The following is a 15853-nucleotide window of genomic DNA, read 5'->3' on the forward strand; positions in this document are numbered from 1 at the left end:
TCGACTTCAAACATATTTTTTTTGTTGCAGTAAAGCATAAACAAACAGTTACAATATGCATGCATGCTCTTCTGAAAAACATCCTAAAATTTTATTCTTTTTATACAAATAGAAGCATTCAATTCTTAAATAAAAAATTATCAAAATGAAAAGTACATTCATATTGTATACTCGAATAAGTTCTACTATTTGACCAGTAAATGAATCAAATCTATTTAAATCTTAGCCACTTTTATTATTTAGATTTTACTTTCATAATTTAACCTAGTGTCAATTGCATATGGTTATTTATAAATCTACATCGTATAATATAGAATTTAAACTTTGATCCTCTCCAATGATTTTTAAAGAATGCTTCAGAAATGACGTAGTTTCTTACCATTTTGAAATACCGCTTTTGATGTTCAATTCAGTTTAAGTATTGAGATGGAATATTACTCAAAGATTTTGTGCTTTTTCTTGGGAATTTTGAATCAAAATGGTAAGATACGAGTAGAATAAACAATTATACTGGAATATATCTTATCTCTTAGTTATTACTCGTCATTTTAACCAAATTAAATGTTTATATTTCAACTATTTATACAAGGAAATACATCAGCATCACATACATATATACATATATTAACAAAATCTTTTTTTTTCTAGTTTATGTCTACAGGACCGTAGGAGCTAGATGCTGTGGAACGGGGGGTGGGGGGTTATTGCTCTGCCTCCTTCAACCTTTTGACCAAAACAAACATAGGCTGTTTTCTGCTCGTTGTTCGGGTTGTTGACTCTTTGACAGTTCCCCATTTCCATTTACAATTTTACAATTCCATACAATTTAAAATAATAAAAAGAAAAGACAAACTCATATATTTTTTTGTCATTTTTCCTTTTTTCTTGTGATTTTTTTCTTCGAATTTTCCTTATAAACTAATTCTGCCTACAATGTGAATGGGAGAGCGCTTTTGGTTTATGAATTGTAATATTTGCTAGAAGGTTATTTTTACGGAATAATTTATATATAGCATATTTTGCTTCAAATCATGACTAGCGACAATATACATGTACGTAAGGATTTATTCAAATATTTATTTTGTTGTCAAAGGTGATTTATATAAATTTAAACATACTTTATAGATATAAAATTTGATTACACTTCTATGTACCTATTATATGTCACCAATGTTTCAGTCCAGTGAACTGATTTAAACTGATTTCTATGAGGGTTTGGATGGGGTTAAATGATTAAAAAATAATGCCCTTAAAAAATGAAGATTAGAGAATAACGGGCAAAAAAAATGAAGATTAGAGAAAAAAGGGGTTAATTTTTTGAAGATTAGAGTAAAAAGGGGTTAATTTTTTAAAGATTAGAGAAAAAAGGGGTGAAAATTTAATGTTTACAGAATAAGAGACCCCCCCATCCAGACCCTCTTCTATAATATACCTGTGAATAAAAGTAAATTAAAGAACAGGAATATCTTATGATATAGGTATATATCCCATTGACCTCAATGAGGAAGCAATGAATTTCTATCAATAGACATTAAGCTTAATTCTAAAGTTGAACTTTTATATACCAAAAGCTGAAAAGTGTACTTTTCAACAAATGTAAAAATAAGAAGATGTGGTAAGATTGCCAATGAGACAACTCTCCACAATAGATCAAATGACATAGAAATAACTAACTATAGGTTTTTACCGAGGAGCAATTATAAAGCCCATACCGCAAAGTCAGAAATAGTATATATATATCATTGTTTTTGCTTAGACCTATAACATATTTGATTTTACCATTTACATTTATGAGTGGCAGTTTAGTGACACTTATAAATCTGATCGGGGTGTTCTCTCCCTTTTCTTGAAGTATAAGACAATAATTTATGAAGTTTATGATTGTCTTCTTTAACCAACATATCTCCCCCACATACTTTTTTTTTTATCCTAAATATCCATTAATCAAGAATTTATTTAACCCCCCCCCCCCCCCAAAAAAAAAAAAAAAACAAAACCCAACAACCAATACCCATCATCTCCTTAATATCTCTTCATATACCCATATGCCTTTATTCATAATTCCATACCACCTTTTACATGCCACATCTCCTTATAACCACATATAACAACATCTCATAATACCCCACATATCCTTATAACGACTTATATGACAACATCTCATAATACCCCACATCTCCTTATAACCACATATAACAACATCTCATAACATCCCACATCTCCTTATAACCACATATAACAACATCTCATAACATCCCACATCTCCTTATAACCACATATAACAACATCTCATAATACCCCACATCTCCTTATAACCACATATAACAACATCTCATAACACCCCACACCTCCTTATAACCACATATAACAACATCTCATAATATCCCACATCTTCTTATAACCACATATAACAACATCTCATAATACCCCACATCTTATAACCACATATAACAACATCTCATAATACCCAAATCTTCGTTACCATACACATCCTTGCTCAAATCTATTAATACAAATATACCCCATATCTCTATCTCACATCTCCATATACCAACGTCCTAATCACCAACATTTCCCAAACAATGTATCTTTATACCATACAGTGTACATGCCCTCATCCGCATCTTATTATATCCCACATTTCCTTATACCTCACATCTGCGGACTCAATTCTCCGTATCCCTACAAGAATCACGACCCAATTCTCCGTATCCCTACACGTACTTACGACCCAATTCTCCGTATCCCTACACGTACTTTCGACCCAATTCTCCGTATCCCTACACGTACTTACGACCCAATTCTCCGTATCTCTACACGTACTTACGACCCAATTCTCCGTATCCCTACACGTACTTTCGACCCAATTCTCCGTATCCCTACACGTACTTTCGACCCAATTCTCCGTATCCCTACACGTACTTACGACCCAATTCTCCGTATCTCTACACGTACTTACGACCCAATTCTCCGTATCCCTACACGTACTTACGACCCAATTCTCCGTATCCCCACACGTACTAATGACCCAATTCTCCGTATCCCTACACGTACTTACGCATATCTGCTAATACATGTACATGACTTTGTACATGACTTTCGTTAAACCCAACATCTCCGTATTCACCACATCTCCTTGTAACCATTATGTCCTTATATCGAACATTATCATACTTTTCAACTCTTTATACCCAACAACTCCTGATACCACATTTCTCCTTAGTGTACCTCACATATTCCTACCCCTATCTCTATATATATATTTATACCCAGCATCTCCTTATACCTAACATCTCTGTATACCTCACATCTCTTTATTTACAACATCTCATTATTCCTTAAATCTCTTTATACCCAACGTCTCCTTATACCTCATATCTTTGTATACATCATTTTTCCTTATACCTCACATCTCTTACTATCCAACATCTCATTATACCTCATATCTCTGTATACCTCATATTTCCTTATACCTCACACCTCTTTCTGTCTAAAACCTCCTTACACCTCATATCTCTTTATACCCAACATATCCTTATACCCCACATATCTTTCTATCTCACATCTCCTTATACCTCATTGTTCCTTATACCCCATATCTCTTTCTATCTCACATCTCCTTATACCTCATATCTCTTTAAATCAAACATCTCCTTATACCTAACATCTCTGTATACCTCACATCTCCTTATACCTCATATCCCCTTATACCTCATAATCTTTAAACCTCATTTCTCCTTATACCTCATATCTTTTTATACCCAACATCTCCTTATACTTCACATCTCTTTCTATACAACGTCTCCTCATACCTCATATCTCTGTATACCTCATATTTTCTTACACCTTACACCTCTTTATATGTAACACCTCCTTAAACCTCATATATATTTCTATCCAACATCTCCTTATACTTCAAATCTCTTACTATCCAACTTCTCCTTATAACTCTTATCTCTAAAATTGAGAATGGAAATGGGGAATGTGCCAAAGAGACAACAACCCGACCATAGAAAAAACACAACAGCAGAAGGTCACCAACAGGTCTTCAATGTAGCGAAAAATTCCCGCACCCGGAGGCGTCCTTCAGCTGGCCCCTAAACAAATATATACTAGTTCAGTGATAATGAACGCCATACTAATTTCCAAATTGTACACAAGAAACTTAAATTAAAATAATACAAGACTAACAAAGGACAGAGGCTCCTGACTTGGGACAGGCGCAAAAATGCGGCGGGGTTAAACATGTTTGTGAGATCTCAACCCTCCCCCTATACCTCTAGCCAATGTAGAAAAGTAAACGCATAACAATACGCACATTAAAATTCAGTTCAAGAGAAGTCCGAGTCTGATGTCAGAAGATGTAACCAAAGAAAATAAACAAAATGACAATAATACATAAATAACAACAGACTACTAGCAGTTAACTGACATGCAAGCTCTCAGACTGTATACCTCATTTTCCCGTATAATTCACATCTCTTTCTATCCATTTCTCCCTATACCTCATATATGTCTCATTTTTCCTTATACCCACATCACTTTCTATCTCACATCTCCTTATACCTCACATCTCTTTCTATCAAACATCTCCTTATACTTCACATCTCTTTCTATTCAACGTCTCCTTATACCTCATATCTCTGTATACCTCATTTTCCCGTATAATTCACATCTCTTTCTATCCACTTCTCCTTATACCTCATATCTCTGTATGTCTCATTTTCCTTATACCCCACATCTATTTCTATCTTACATCTCCTTATACCCCACATCCTTTTTCTATCAAGTAACATCTCCTTATACCTCATATCCCCTTATACCTCATGTATCTTTAAACCTCATATCTCCTTATACCTAAAATCTCTTTCTATTCAACATCTCCTTATACCTCATATCCCCCTATACCTCATATATCGTTAAACCTCATTTCTCCTTATACCTCATATCTTTTCATACCTAACATCTACTTATACCTACAAAATCTCTTTCTATTCAACATCTCCTTATACTTCACATCTCTTTTTACCAACGTCTCCTTATACATCAAATCTCTGTATACTTCATATTTCCTTATACCTCACATCTCTTTCCATCTAACATCTCATTATACCCAACAGCTCCTTATACCTGATATCCCTTTACAGAAAATTTCCATACCATTTCTCTTGGCCTACAATCCTTTATAAATCACATCTCTTTTTAATCCCTATACCCCACTAATACTCCATATCATTTTGTACCTCATATCCTCTTATACCTCTCTTCTCCTTATACCTTATATTTTGATCTCACACTTCTCTTTATACCTCATTTAACACTTTACCAACCATCTTCTTATTTTCATTAGTTTATCCCATGTCTCTTCGTACCCCATTTTCCCACTATACATCATATCTATCTATTTAACTCTATATCTGTTCTTCTCCTCATCTCCTCATTTATATCCCTAGTTCATAATTTATACCCACACCTCTTTATGTTCTTATGCTCTTTCCTGATAATGCCCGCGTCACACTGTCCCGATTTTTACGCCGATGGCAAAACGATTATGGAAATTTTCAAAATCGGGACTGGTCGTATCCAGATCGGGCTATTCGTTGTGCCATCTTTAACCATCGTAAAACCATCGGCCACTTTTTCTAGCCTTCAGGGACAACTTCGGGAAGGTTCTAAATTTTTTAACATGTTAAAAAATCCCCGAAGGTGCGTCCGATGTTGAGGGTTCGTATTGAGTTCGTATCACCATCCTCAACATCGTAATGTCACCGGGAATGCATCTTTGAACATCGTATTGCATTCGTGTTTCCATCGTTTTCATCGGGCAGTTTTGACATTACGATGTCTACACGAATGAATCACGAAGCTACCCAAATGTCTTACGATGGCAACACGACTTCGTGAAGACCTCGTAATCCCGTCGTGTTGCCATCGAATAAAAGTACGAAGGCGACAAGATGGAACTACGACGGCAATAAATCCAGCTGAATGTAAGTTAATTTTCGCGCTAAAATACATTTAAAGTATCATGCGCGATATGCACTGGTCAGTCTAATACGATAGTTAAGAAAGACGTTCACAAAACATGGAGCTCATATCATATGATTCTATGAGAACAAGAAATGCGACAGCGTTGTTTCTATTAATTCAAATGGAACAAGAAGAGCAGCTATTACAGGCTCAGGATTTACTTTTACAAGTTAAATATTATTTTTTGTCAATTTTTCATATCAAGTAACATAATGAAAATCATAAACGCGCCTCGTACACCAACACTGCAGGTACACGTATATAGGGAAATCAACTTTTTTTTCGTTATTCTGATTTTTTATGTATCGTCTGAGTTGTTGTCACACGAATGTTTATTCCATAACCATTTTGTTTTCTATATGTCATATTTTGCCGTATTTGTTGCTTTCCCCACATCCTTCTTTTTGTCTATAGTATTATGATATTCTCCTGGAAAGAGCTCTTTTTGAATAAAAGGGATCAACGAACCCATTACCTTACCTTTAAGATAGATCAGTAAACATGGGCATAATTATGGGTGATTATTCAGACTAGTGCACACATTTTACAGTTCAAAAAAGGCAATGCCGAGCGTGGCATCCCCTCGTATGTAACATATTGGGGATAAATATGGACACTATATTTGTATATGACACATGCAGAAAATGGTAAATTGAATATGCATATTTGATACATAAACTATTTTTTTTAGAAATCAACCAAAACATTCAGTAACTGGAAATACCTTTAATATTGTCTTTAGAACCAGCAGGGAAAAAAATGAGCAACCAATTTCCTGTGTATTATGCTATTTCAAGCTGTTACAGTACACGACGTCTTTTAGACATTGTATGGACATCGCGCCATCATCGTAATCCATCGTGTAGCCTTCGTAATCCATCGTGTAGCCTTAGTGATCCATCGTGTAGGCTTCGGCTGAGATATGAAGCTTAAATACCCGTCTTCAGTTAACCTTCGTTTGTCCATCTTTTGCTATCGTATATAATTTCGGCACTATCGTATAGACTTCGTTATTCATCGTACTTGCTTCGGTCACTTTTTGGTATTTTAACGAGATCGGGACCAACTTCGTACGAACTTACAATTTTCGCATTCGGGTGTCCATCGTATATAAAAATCGGGACAGTGTGACGCGGGCATAAACGTATGCAACTATGTTGTGTTGAGTTTTAAAAGTAAAATAACAAAAATACCAAACTTAAACGAAAAATTAAATAAACAAATCCCTTATCTAATGGCAAAGTCAAAGGCTCAAACACATCAAACAAATGCACAACAACTGTCATATTTCTGACTTAGTACTGACATTTCTTAATGTACAGTACTAGTAGTAAATGGTGGACTAAAGCTGGTTTTATAGCAGCTATATGTAACTAAACTTCCCACTTGTATGGCTGTCGCATACTATTCCACTATAATGAACAAAACAAAAAATAATGAAAACAATGTGTAAACAAGACAAACAGACATAGTATATCATGGTAAACATGTCGAAAAAAAAAAAGCGGTACAGCAGTCAACATTGTGTGATAATGTTGGTCATTATAAAAACAAAGAAACATCCTACAACAAAAAGAAAATGGCAAAATGACTTTACATTTGGTAACTTTTGTCTTGTAACTTTAATATATTATCTTATGATTGCTACGGAAAATAGTCTTATCAAAAAGAGAAAGAGAAAAGTATAAGGCTTATTTTTGCCCTTTAACTTAAAAAACCCAAACTAAACAGTATTATAAATCTTAAAATTACACACAGGGAATTGATTGTACTAAAAAGCTTTTATTAAACAAATACACCACTTTTATAGCGTACACACAATAGAGTTGTTCTGACAAATAGTTAGATATTGTACACTCAGTCTATATAAACTCGCCACAATAAATGTTCAAATGGTTTTCTTTTGAAGAAAACCATTTTTTTTTATTAATATTCGTGATTTTAGAGCTTCTTTAAAATTAATTTCAATTTTACTTAAATTACTATTGCATTTATATACACCATAAATAGATCGTTCATTACAAATAGATTACTTTGCCGTCAAACTAGTTTTCATACAAAACGCCATTGTTCTTTTTTTTTAGGAGACTTAAACCCATTAAATATCTGTCGATTTCATGAACCTCTGGTCACTGTTAGTCCTGTTTGGTTTTTTTTAATTACGGTTTACTTATATGTTTCGGAGTGTAGTCCATTTTCGATGAACTAGTATATATACATATTTTTTTCAAGGACCATCTGAAGGCCGCCTCCGGTTTCGGTATTTCTTGCTGTGTTGACGACACATTAGTCGCCTTGGGCTGTTTTCTGCTCTTTGGTCTGGTTGTTGTCTCTTTGACCATGCCATTTCCTGTTTCCATTCTCAAATTTATTGAAATTTAAAATGCAATGATCCAATCCCTCATGCTTCTAGTAACGAATGTTAAAATCTAACACATAAAATAACGGTTGTAGAATATATACAATAACTATATCTACGCGTGCGTTTACTTTTACTTATTTTACTAAAACCACCTATCTTAGCCGGATACTCTTGTCAACTTTATTTATTTACTAGTAGAACATATTTTAACTACCTCAGCCGAGTATTGTTATGAATCTGGGTGCTTTCGCCAAAAATCAATTTCGCCCCCTATCACATTCGCAGGCAACACGTTCGTACCCCTTTTGTTGGTTTCGTGTTCATTAATCTTTAATTGTGATTAAGTAAGTGTATTACCATACTGGTTTAGAAATAAGTTGTTTCTATTGTTTCAAAATGAAGAGACATTTTCAAAACGGAACCATGTTTCCTAAAGTGTACGTACGCTAGCTGACCCGATAACTATTTTACAGTGTAAATAAATTATTGTGCCTTTAGTATTACCGATTTCAGATGGAGACTGCTGAAGTAACTACCGCTGTACTTTACTTATTTTCCTAGTATTTCCTACCTCACTCGGAGACTGAATTCTACTGGTTTGTTTACCTGTATTTCCAACCTTAGCTGATAATTACTGAACTTATAGAATGTATCATATACTTATTTTTCTAGTGGTACCTACCTTCGCCGGATACTGTTACAGTTATTACTACAACTATTATTACTACTGCGACACCTACTGGTAAGAATGACTTTTTTGTATTTAAATAATATATTTCTAGAGCCATATATAGATTACCTTAGCGCTATTTTGCAAAACCGTTTGGAAATTTTTGGTCCTCAATGCTCTTAAACAATGTACTTAATTTGGCCTTTTCAACTTTTTTTTTTATTCGAGCGTCACTGGTGAGTTTTTTATGTAGATAAAACACACGTCTGGAATTCACAATTTAAACCTGATATCTATTGAAAGTTATAAATAAATACACAATGAGCTCCTCCTATAATGGTATTCATAAAGAAACACGTGTAATACGATGTTATAAAGAAAAAAACCAGTAATGTTACCAAATTTAATTCCACTGTTTATACATATTGATTAAATATGATTGGTTGAGACTATCCCACTTTGTCCTTGAACAAAATCTTTTTATTCCACTGCATGTTGATTTTGATAGCTGAATCAACATTTGATAGGTTAAAACTATCACACGTGACGTCGAACAAAACTTCACATTCCCTTTGAACGTCGGGATTGTCTTGTGCGACGTTACCTGCGGTTAATGTTTCAATTTAACATTTTGATAGGGTTTGTTTTAAAAATTATTTCAAATCTAAAAACAATTAGAAAAGAATAAATAATCAATGAACTGATTATCATTGTCTATGTTGTGTTTCGTAATAAAACAAAACGGATAAGAAAAAGAATATGTTGTAAATTTTATATTCAAGTGGATTAAAACATTCATTTCCCGTGGCTTCGTGAAATATAAAAAAATGTTCACCCTCAAAAAGTCATATTTCCCTCGGGCGATGCCCTCGTGAAATATGATTTTTCTTGAGTGAACAAATCTTCATATATCCCTCAGGCACGGGAAATAAATGTATAATATTCTTTAAGACTAGGACAAGATAACAAGTAATATACCAAACTTCTATACGTAAATTTCATTAATACATCTGCGATTGTAGGAGCCGTGGCACGACTGTCACAAATAAAAACAAATGATACTATGGGAACTGATACTTTACAGCTAATTTCCTAATGGATGTAATGCACGACTTTGGTAAGCTTGCTTTTTTTGTATATTGTACAATTAGGTTAGGATAACATCCAATTAAATTTAAATATACTATTGTTACGGCCAGAAATCGCCTTTAAATTGTAGCCAACAAAAGACACAAATCAATAGTAAAATTTAACAATATTTATTATACAAAAGTTTACAAGAAGTATTACACAAATATTATTGTCAACTTAACTGTCAAAATATGAGTCCAATCTTTTATCTTTATCTGTATCCGGATATCTTTTTGAATCCAATCTGAATATTACGTTCACTATTAAGGTCACAATCCAGTATGATGTTGTTTGTAGAATAAAAGTGTCAATCCAAATGCTGTGAATGCTAATGTCTATCGATGTCTAAGTCCAAGTCCAAGAGTGTGTCTTTAACTTTAGTGTCTGTATATATATATAATTGTCATGGAAGATTCTAGAACAGTCTATAATGGAACATCCTAGAACATCCTAGAAAGTTACAACAGAAGTTTCTAGTAAAATGTAGAAGTTTATATAACGCATCTTTTATTAGGATCATTCTGGAAAGTTCCAATCATTCTGTAATTGTTCTAAACTGCACAGTTCTAAGATTTTTCTGTAAACAACTATCAGGCCACACAACACAAATCAGGCCAACATAAATAAATACAATAATGACAATATCATTACACTATATACAAGTTTAACTAATGCCTATATATATTGTTTGAAGATGTCCATTTTAATTTCAAAGATTAAATAAACATTTATGCAAACAAACTGAAAGCAAGCAAGCCAACCAAATTTTTTTTTCTACCAGCATTAGGAAATTAGTTGTTATGGAATCCATCACGTGACTTTTATAATTGAACGGTATATTATTAGGGCAATCGGAAGTATTATGGGAGCAGTTATTGTGGGAAACGATACTTTAATAGACGCCATCACATGCCTTTTATAATTGAACGTTTTATTATTAGGGCAATCGGAAGTATTGTGGGAGCAGTTATTGGAGGAATGATTGGATTGGTCATTGTCATAGTTATTGTTGCTGTATTATGTGGAGCATGTAAAACACGTGGTAATCGTGGAACAGTAGTCCAACCAGCACACACCACAACAGTCCAAACAGTATATCAGGGTATGTATATATACAGTGGTCTCATACATTATCACTACAACAGATCACTATGTATATATAGTGGTCTCAAACGTTAACACCACTACAGACCACACATCAAGTCAAGGTATGTATATATAGTGGTCTCACTTGTGAACTCTACAATAGGCCACACTTCAGGTCGGGGAATGTGAAAAGAGTGGTTTCATACGTTAACACTACAACAGTCCACACTTCATATCAGGAAATGTATATACATGTCGTAGTCTTTCCATTGAACACTAGAAAAGCCTACACTACATGTCAGGGTATTCAGTGATTCAACAAAATAAACATGAATTCTACTGATTAATTTAAGTATTAGTTATGCATACGTTAATATTTATCATATATAGACCTTTGACGAGGTCAATACGTTATATATGGACCTGTTCAAATTATATTAACCGAGGACAAAGTCCGAGTTTCAATATAATCTAACAGGTCACTATATAACGTATTAATCGAAGTCCATCTTCCTAATACATTATTTATATATTTAATATAAAATGTAAGGAATTTCACTCAGAAAATGTATATATACAGTAGTCTTTCCATAAATTTAATTTAATCAAATATTTCAGTATTGGAATTTTTCTCCTTTGATAATTAATGCTTTATTTCTTGTTTTAACAGGTCAACAACAACCGCCACAGTATAATCAAGGTATGTATATAGAGTGGTTTCACACGTTAACACTACAACAGTCCATACATCAAGTCAGTGTATGTATATAGAGTGGTCTCACCTAAATTCAACTCTACAACAGTGCACACTTCATATCAGGGTATGCATATAGTGTTGTATCAGCAGTTAACCCCACAACAGTGAAGACAATATATGAGGGTATGTATATATCACACATTAACACTACAACAGGCCACAACTCATTTCAGGATTTGTATATGTTGAGGTCTCAAGTTTTAACACTACAACGGTCCATACATCAATTCAGGGATTGTAAAAAGAGTAGTCTCACGCGTTAACACTACAACAGTGAAGACAATATATGAGGGTATGTATATATCACACATTAACACTACAACAGGCCACAACTCATTTCAGGATTTGTATATGTTGAGGTCTCAAGTTTTAACACTACAACGGTCCATACATCAATTCAGGGATTGTAAAAAGAGTAGTCTCACGCGTTAACACTACAACAGTGAAGACAATATATGAGGGTATGTATATATCACACATTAACACTACAACAGTCCATACAGCAAGTCAGGGTTTGTATATAGATTAGTCTCACAGGTTACCACTACAACGGTCCATACATCAAGTCAGGGTACGTGTATATAGTAGTCTAACACATAAACACTATAACAGTCCACACTTCAGGTCAATGAATGTTTACATAGTGCACGTGGTTCATACTTACACATTACAAAGGGACACACTTCAGGTCAGGGAATATAGATAGAGTCATCCTGCATGTTAGAAAATTGGTACCGTTAATTTTATTTTTTATTACCACTACAACAATCCACATTTCATATCAGAAAATTTTTATAGAGTGGTCTCACACTATAACACTCCAACAGTCCACACTTCATATCAGAGTATGTATATAGAGTAGTCTCACACGTTAACAATACAACAGTCCATACATCAAGTCAGGGTATGTATATAAAGTGGTTTTACACTTAAACACTAAAACGGTCCATATATATATATATTGTAGTCTCATACCTTAACACTGCAACATTCCACACTTAAGGTCAAGAAATGTTTACATAGTGGTCTCACACATACACATTGCAACATTCCACACTTTCGCTCAAGACATGTTTACATAGTGGTCTCACATATACACATTACAACAGGCCACATTTCATGTCAAAGAATTTATATAAAGTGGTACCATTAAAACGTTTAATCCTGCTGCAAATGTTTGCACCTTTCCTAAGTCAGGAATCGGATGTACAATAGTTGTCGTCTGTTTATGTTGTTCATACGTGTTTCTCGTTTCTCGTTTTTATATAGATTTGATCGATGGTTTTTCCGTTTGAATGGTTTTACACTAGTAATTTTGGGGGCCCTTTATAGCTTATAGCTTTTTGTCGGTGTAGTGGTTTTATTTTATAAATTGTTACTTTGATGGAGAATCGTCTCATTGGCACTCATACCACATCTTCTTATATCTACACACTTTATATCAGAGTTTTTATATATAGTGGTCTAACACGTTAACACTACAACAGTCCATATATTAAGTCAGGGTATGTATATAGAGTGGTCTAGCTAACATGTTAACACTACAACAGTCCATATATCAAGTCAGGGTATGTATATATAGTGGTCTCACACGTTAACACTACAACAGTCTACATGCACTTCAAATTAGGGCATTCATATATATAGTGTTTCTCACCAGTAAACACCACAACATATCAGGGTATATATGTATCCCACGTTAACACTGCAACGGGGCACACTTCTTATCAGGAAATGTATATACAGTAGTCTTTCCATTGAACAGTAGAAAATCCCCCACACTACATGACAGGATATTTATATTCAATGGTCCAACAAAATAAACATGCTAACTAGTAATTAGTTTCTAGCATTAGTGATGCATATTATCAAATATTTCAGTATTGAATTTTTTTTTATGATATAAAATAATGATTTCTTTTGCGTTTTAACAGGTCAACCACCACCACAGTATAATCAGTATCCTCCACCAGGTGGCGCAGTGTATCCACCTGTACAAAATGCCGCATATCCACCACCAATGGGAGCTCATCCAGGTCAACCAGCTCCATCCGCTTTCGCTTACAACCAACCACCACCGCCATATTCGGGAACAGCACCACAGAAACAATAGCTAGGCATTGCCATTGTTTTTTTAGTGACTGTTGTCTATCTATTATGTTGCCATACAAAACAGATTTTAAAGGACTTTCAATTCATCAATGTGATAACATTCTTTTCTACATGTGTTACTTTGCTGTGTTTCAATGTTTTATTTTTACGAAATAATATTTATTTCGGTAATAAAAGTATATAAGAATGAGTATAGTACGTAGATCATTATCGTTTAAGACTCCTACGAAATAAATAAAATGAAATGGGGAATGTGTCAACAAGACAACAACCTGACCAAAGAGCAGACAACAGCCGAAGGCCACCAACGGGTCTTCAATGCAGTAAGAAACTACTGCACCTTGGGGCGTGCTTCGGCTGGCCTTAAACAAAAAATGTATACATGATCGAATGTCTATCTTGATTAACTACAACGGCGTTATTGGGAAATTGGTCCAAATGCAAACACTAAACATTTATCTGCAACTGCAATAGAAAATGTCTTTTGCATAAGACACCAGAGGTTTTGCAAAGGTACTTTTGATTATGCCAGGTTGAATCCAACCAAGTCAGGAATATGACAGTTGTTATTCATGTGTTAGATGTGTTTCGGCTTTGATTGTACCTTTTGAATATGGTGTTTCCGTTTGGAATTTTCCTCGGAGTTTGGTATCTTTGATATTTGACTTGCTTTTTACATACTGTATCAACATTGCACTCACCATCTGATGATCTACTTTAAAACGTCATGATTTACAAATTTGGTATCGTGGAATCTTGACTGCAAATAAATTGAAACATATGTTAAAACTCTCTCCATTAAGGAACAATGATATGTGTTCTTTCAGTGATGTATCTTGCATTAATTCATTTCATTAACTCATTTCACGTTGACTTAACAATATCAAGACCGAAGCAGTAAAGATGATATTTAAGAAAGGTAAATGTGTATAAGAAGAAATATTGTCCCAACCGTACAATGTATGTCTTATTCTAACTTTAAATCAATCAACTATTATTCTGACCTAATCTTGAGTACTTAGCGACAACGCCAGGATAAATTTGTAAGTCCCCGACCAATCCAAAAACTGTTTTTAACATTGGTCGTAGATCAACACAAATAAAAAAAAGATCCGCTTATACGACAAATACAGTTCGAAACAAATATCCGTTTGAAATTTATCTATGTCAATTACAGAAGTAAACGCGTACTCTCAAACAATGACTTGGAAAGCAGAAGTAAGTTCACAAAACAAAATGGTCTAAATAAAAAATAAAGAACAAAATACACAAAAAAGCAAACATATTTTCGTGATCATTAACAATAAAACTTCTGAGGACATGATACAAACAATTCAATGGGAATATTTGTTCCAGAATGGTAAGATTTAAAAACATTTTCTTTAACAAAAATGTATACGTCAAATACGAAAAGTAGCATGAGTTCCAACGAGACAACTCTACATCCAAGTCTCAATTACTATAAATAAATATAATAGGTCACAATACGGTCGTCAATACTGAACCTTGCCTCACACTGAATAACAAACTAGAAATGACTATAATGATTGTAAAACCATCGGCATAATCAATATATTAAATGAGAAACGAAACACACGTATGTACCACAAACAAAATGACACCACAGAACATGACACCACAGTTCATGACAAGTTCATATTAAAAGAATAAAATAAAAAGTATTAAAAGAATATTTGGTCTAGTT

At 33.9% G+C, this 15853-nt stretch overlaps 1 protein-coding gene across 2 annotated transcripts; it reads left to right on the forward strand.

The window, feature by feature from the left end:
- The first annotated feature begins 323 nt into the window (after nucleotides 1-323).
- LOC139515901 (cysteine and tyrosine-rich protein 1-like) lies at nucleotides 324-14339 on the forward strand. Of its 2 annotated transcripts, XM_071305652.1 has the most exons (5): nucleotides 324-481; nucleotides 9065-9134; nucleotides 11135-11295; nucleotides 11950-11979; nucleotides 13971-14339. In XM_071305652.1, exons 1-5 carry the CDS (start codon nucleotides 427-429, stop codon nucleotides 14147-14149), a joined length of 495 nt encoding a protein of 164 aa, XP_071161753.1. In that variant the 5' UTR covers nucleotides 324-426; the 3' UTR covers nucleotides 14150-14339. The 2 variants fall into 2 exon arrangements, with proteins under 2 accessions (XP_071161753.1, XP_071161754.1); XM_071305653.1 differs by lacking the exon at nucleotides 11950-11979.
- Nucleotides 14340-15853: the final 1514 nt, after the last annotated feature.

The sequence above is a fragment of the Mytilus edulis genome, chromosome 3, assembly GCF_963676685.1.
Source record: "Mytilus edulis chromosome 3, xbMytEdul2.2, whole genome shotgun sequence".
Taxonomy (NCBI): Eukaryota; Metazoa; Mollusca; class Bivalvia; order Mytilida; family Mytilidae; genus Mytilus; species Mytilus edulis.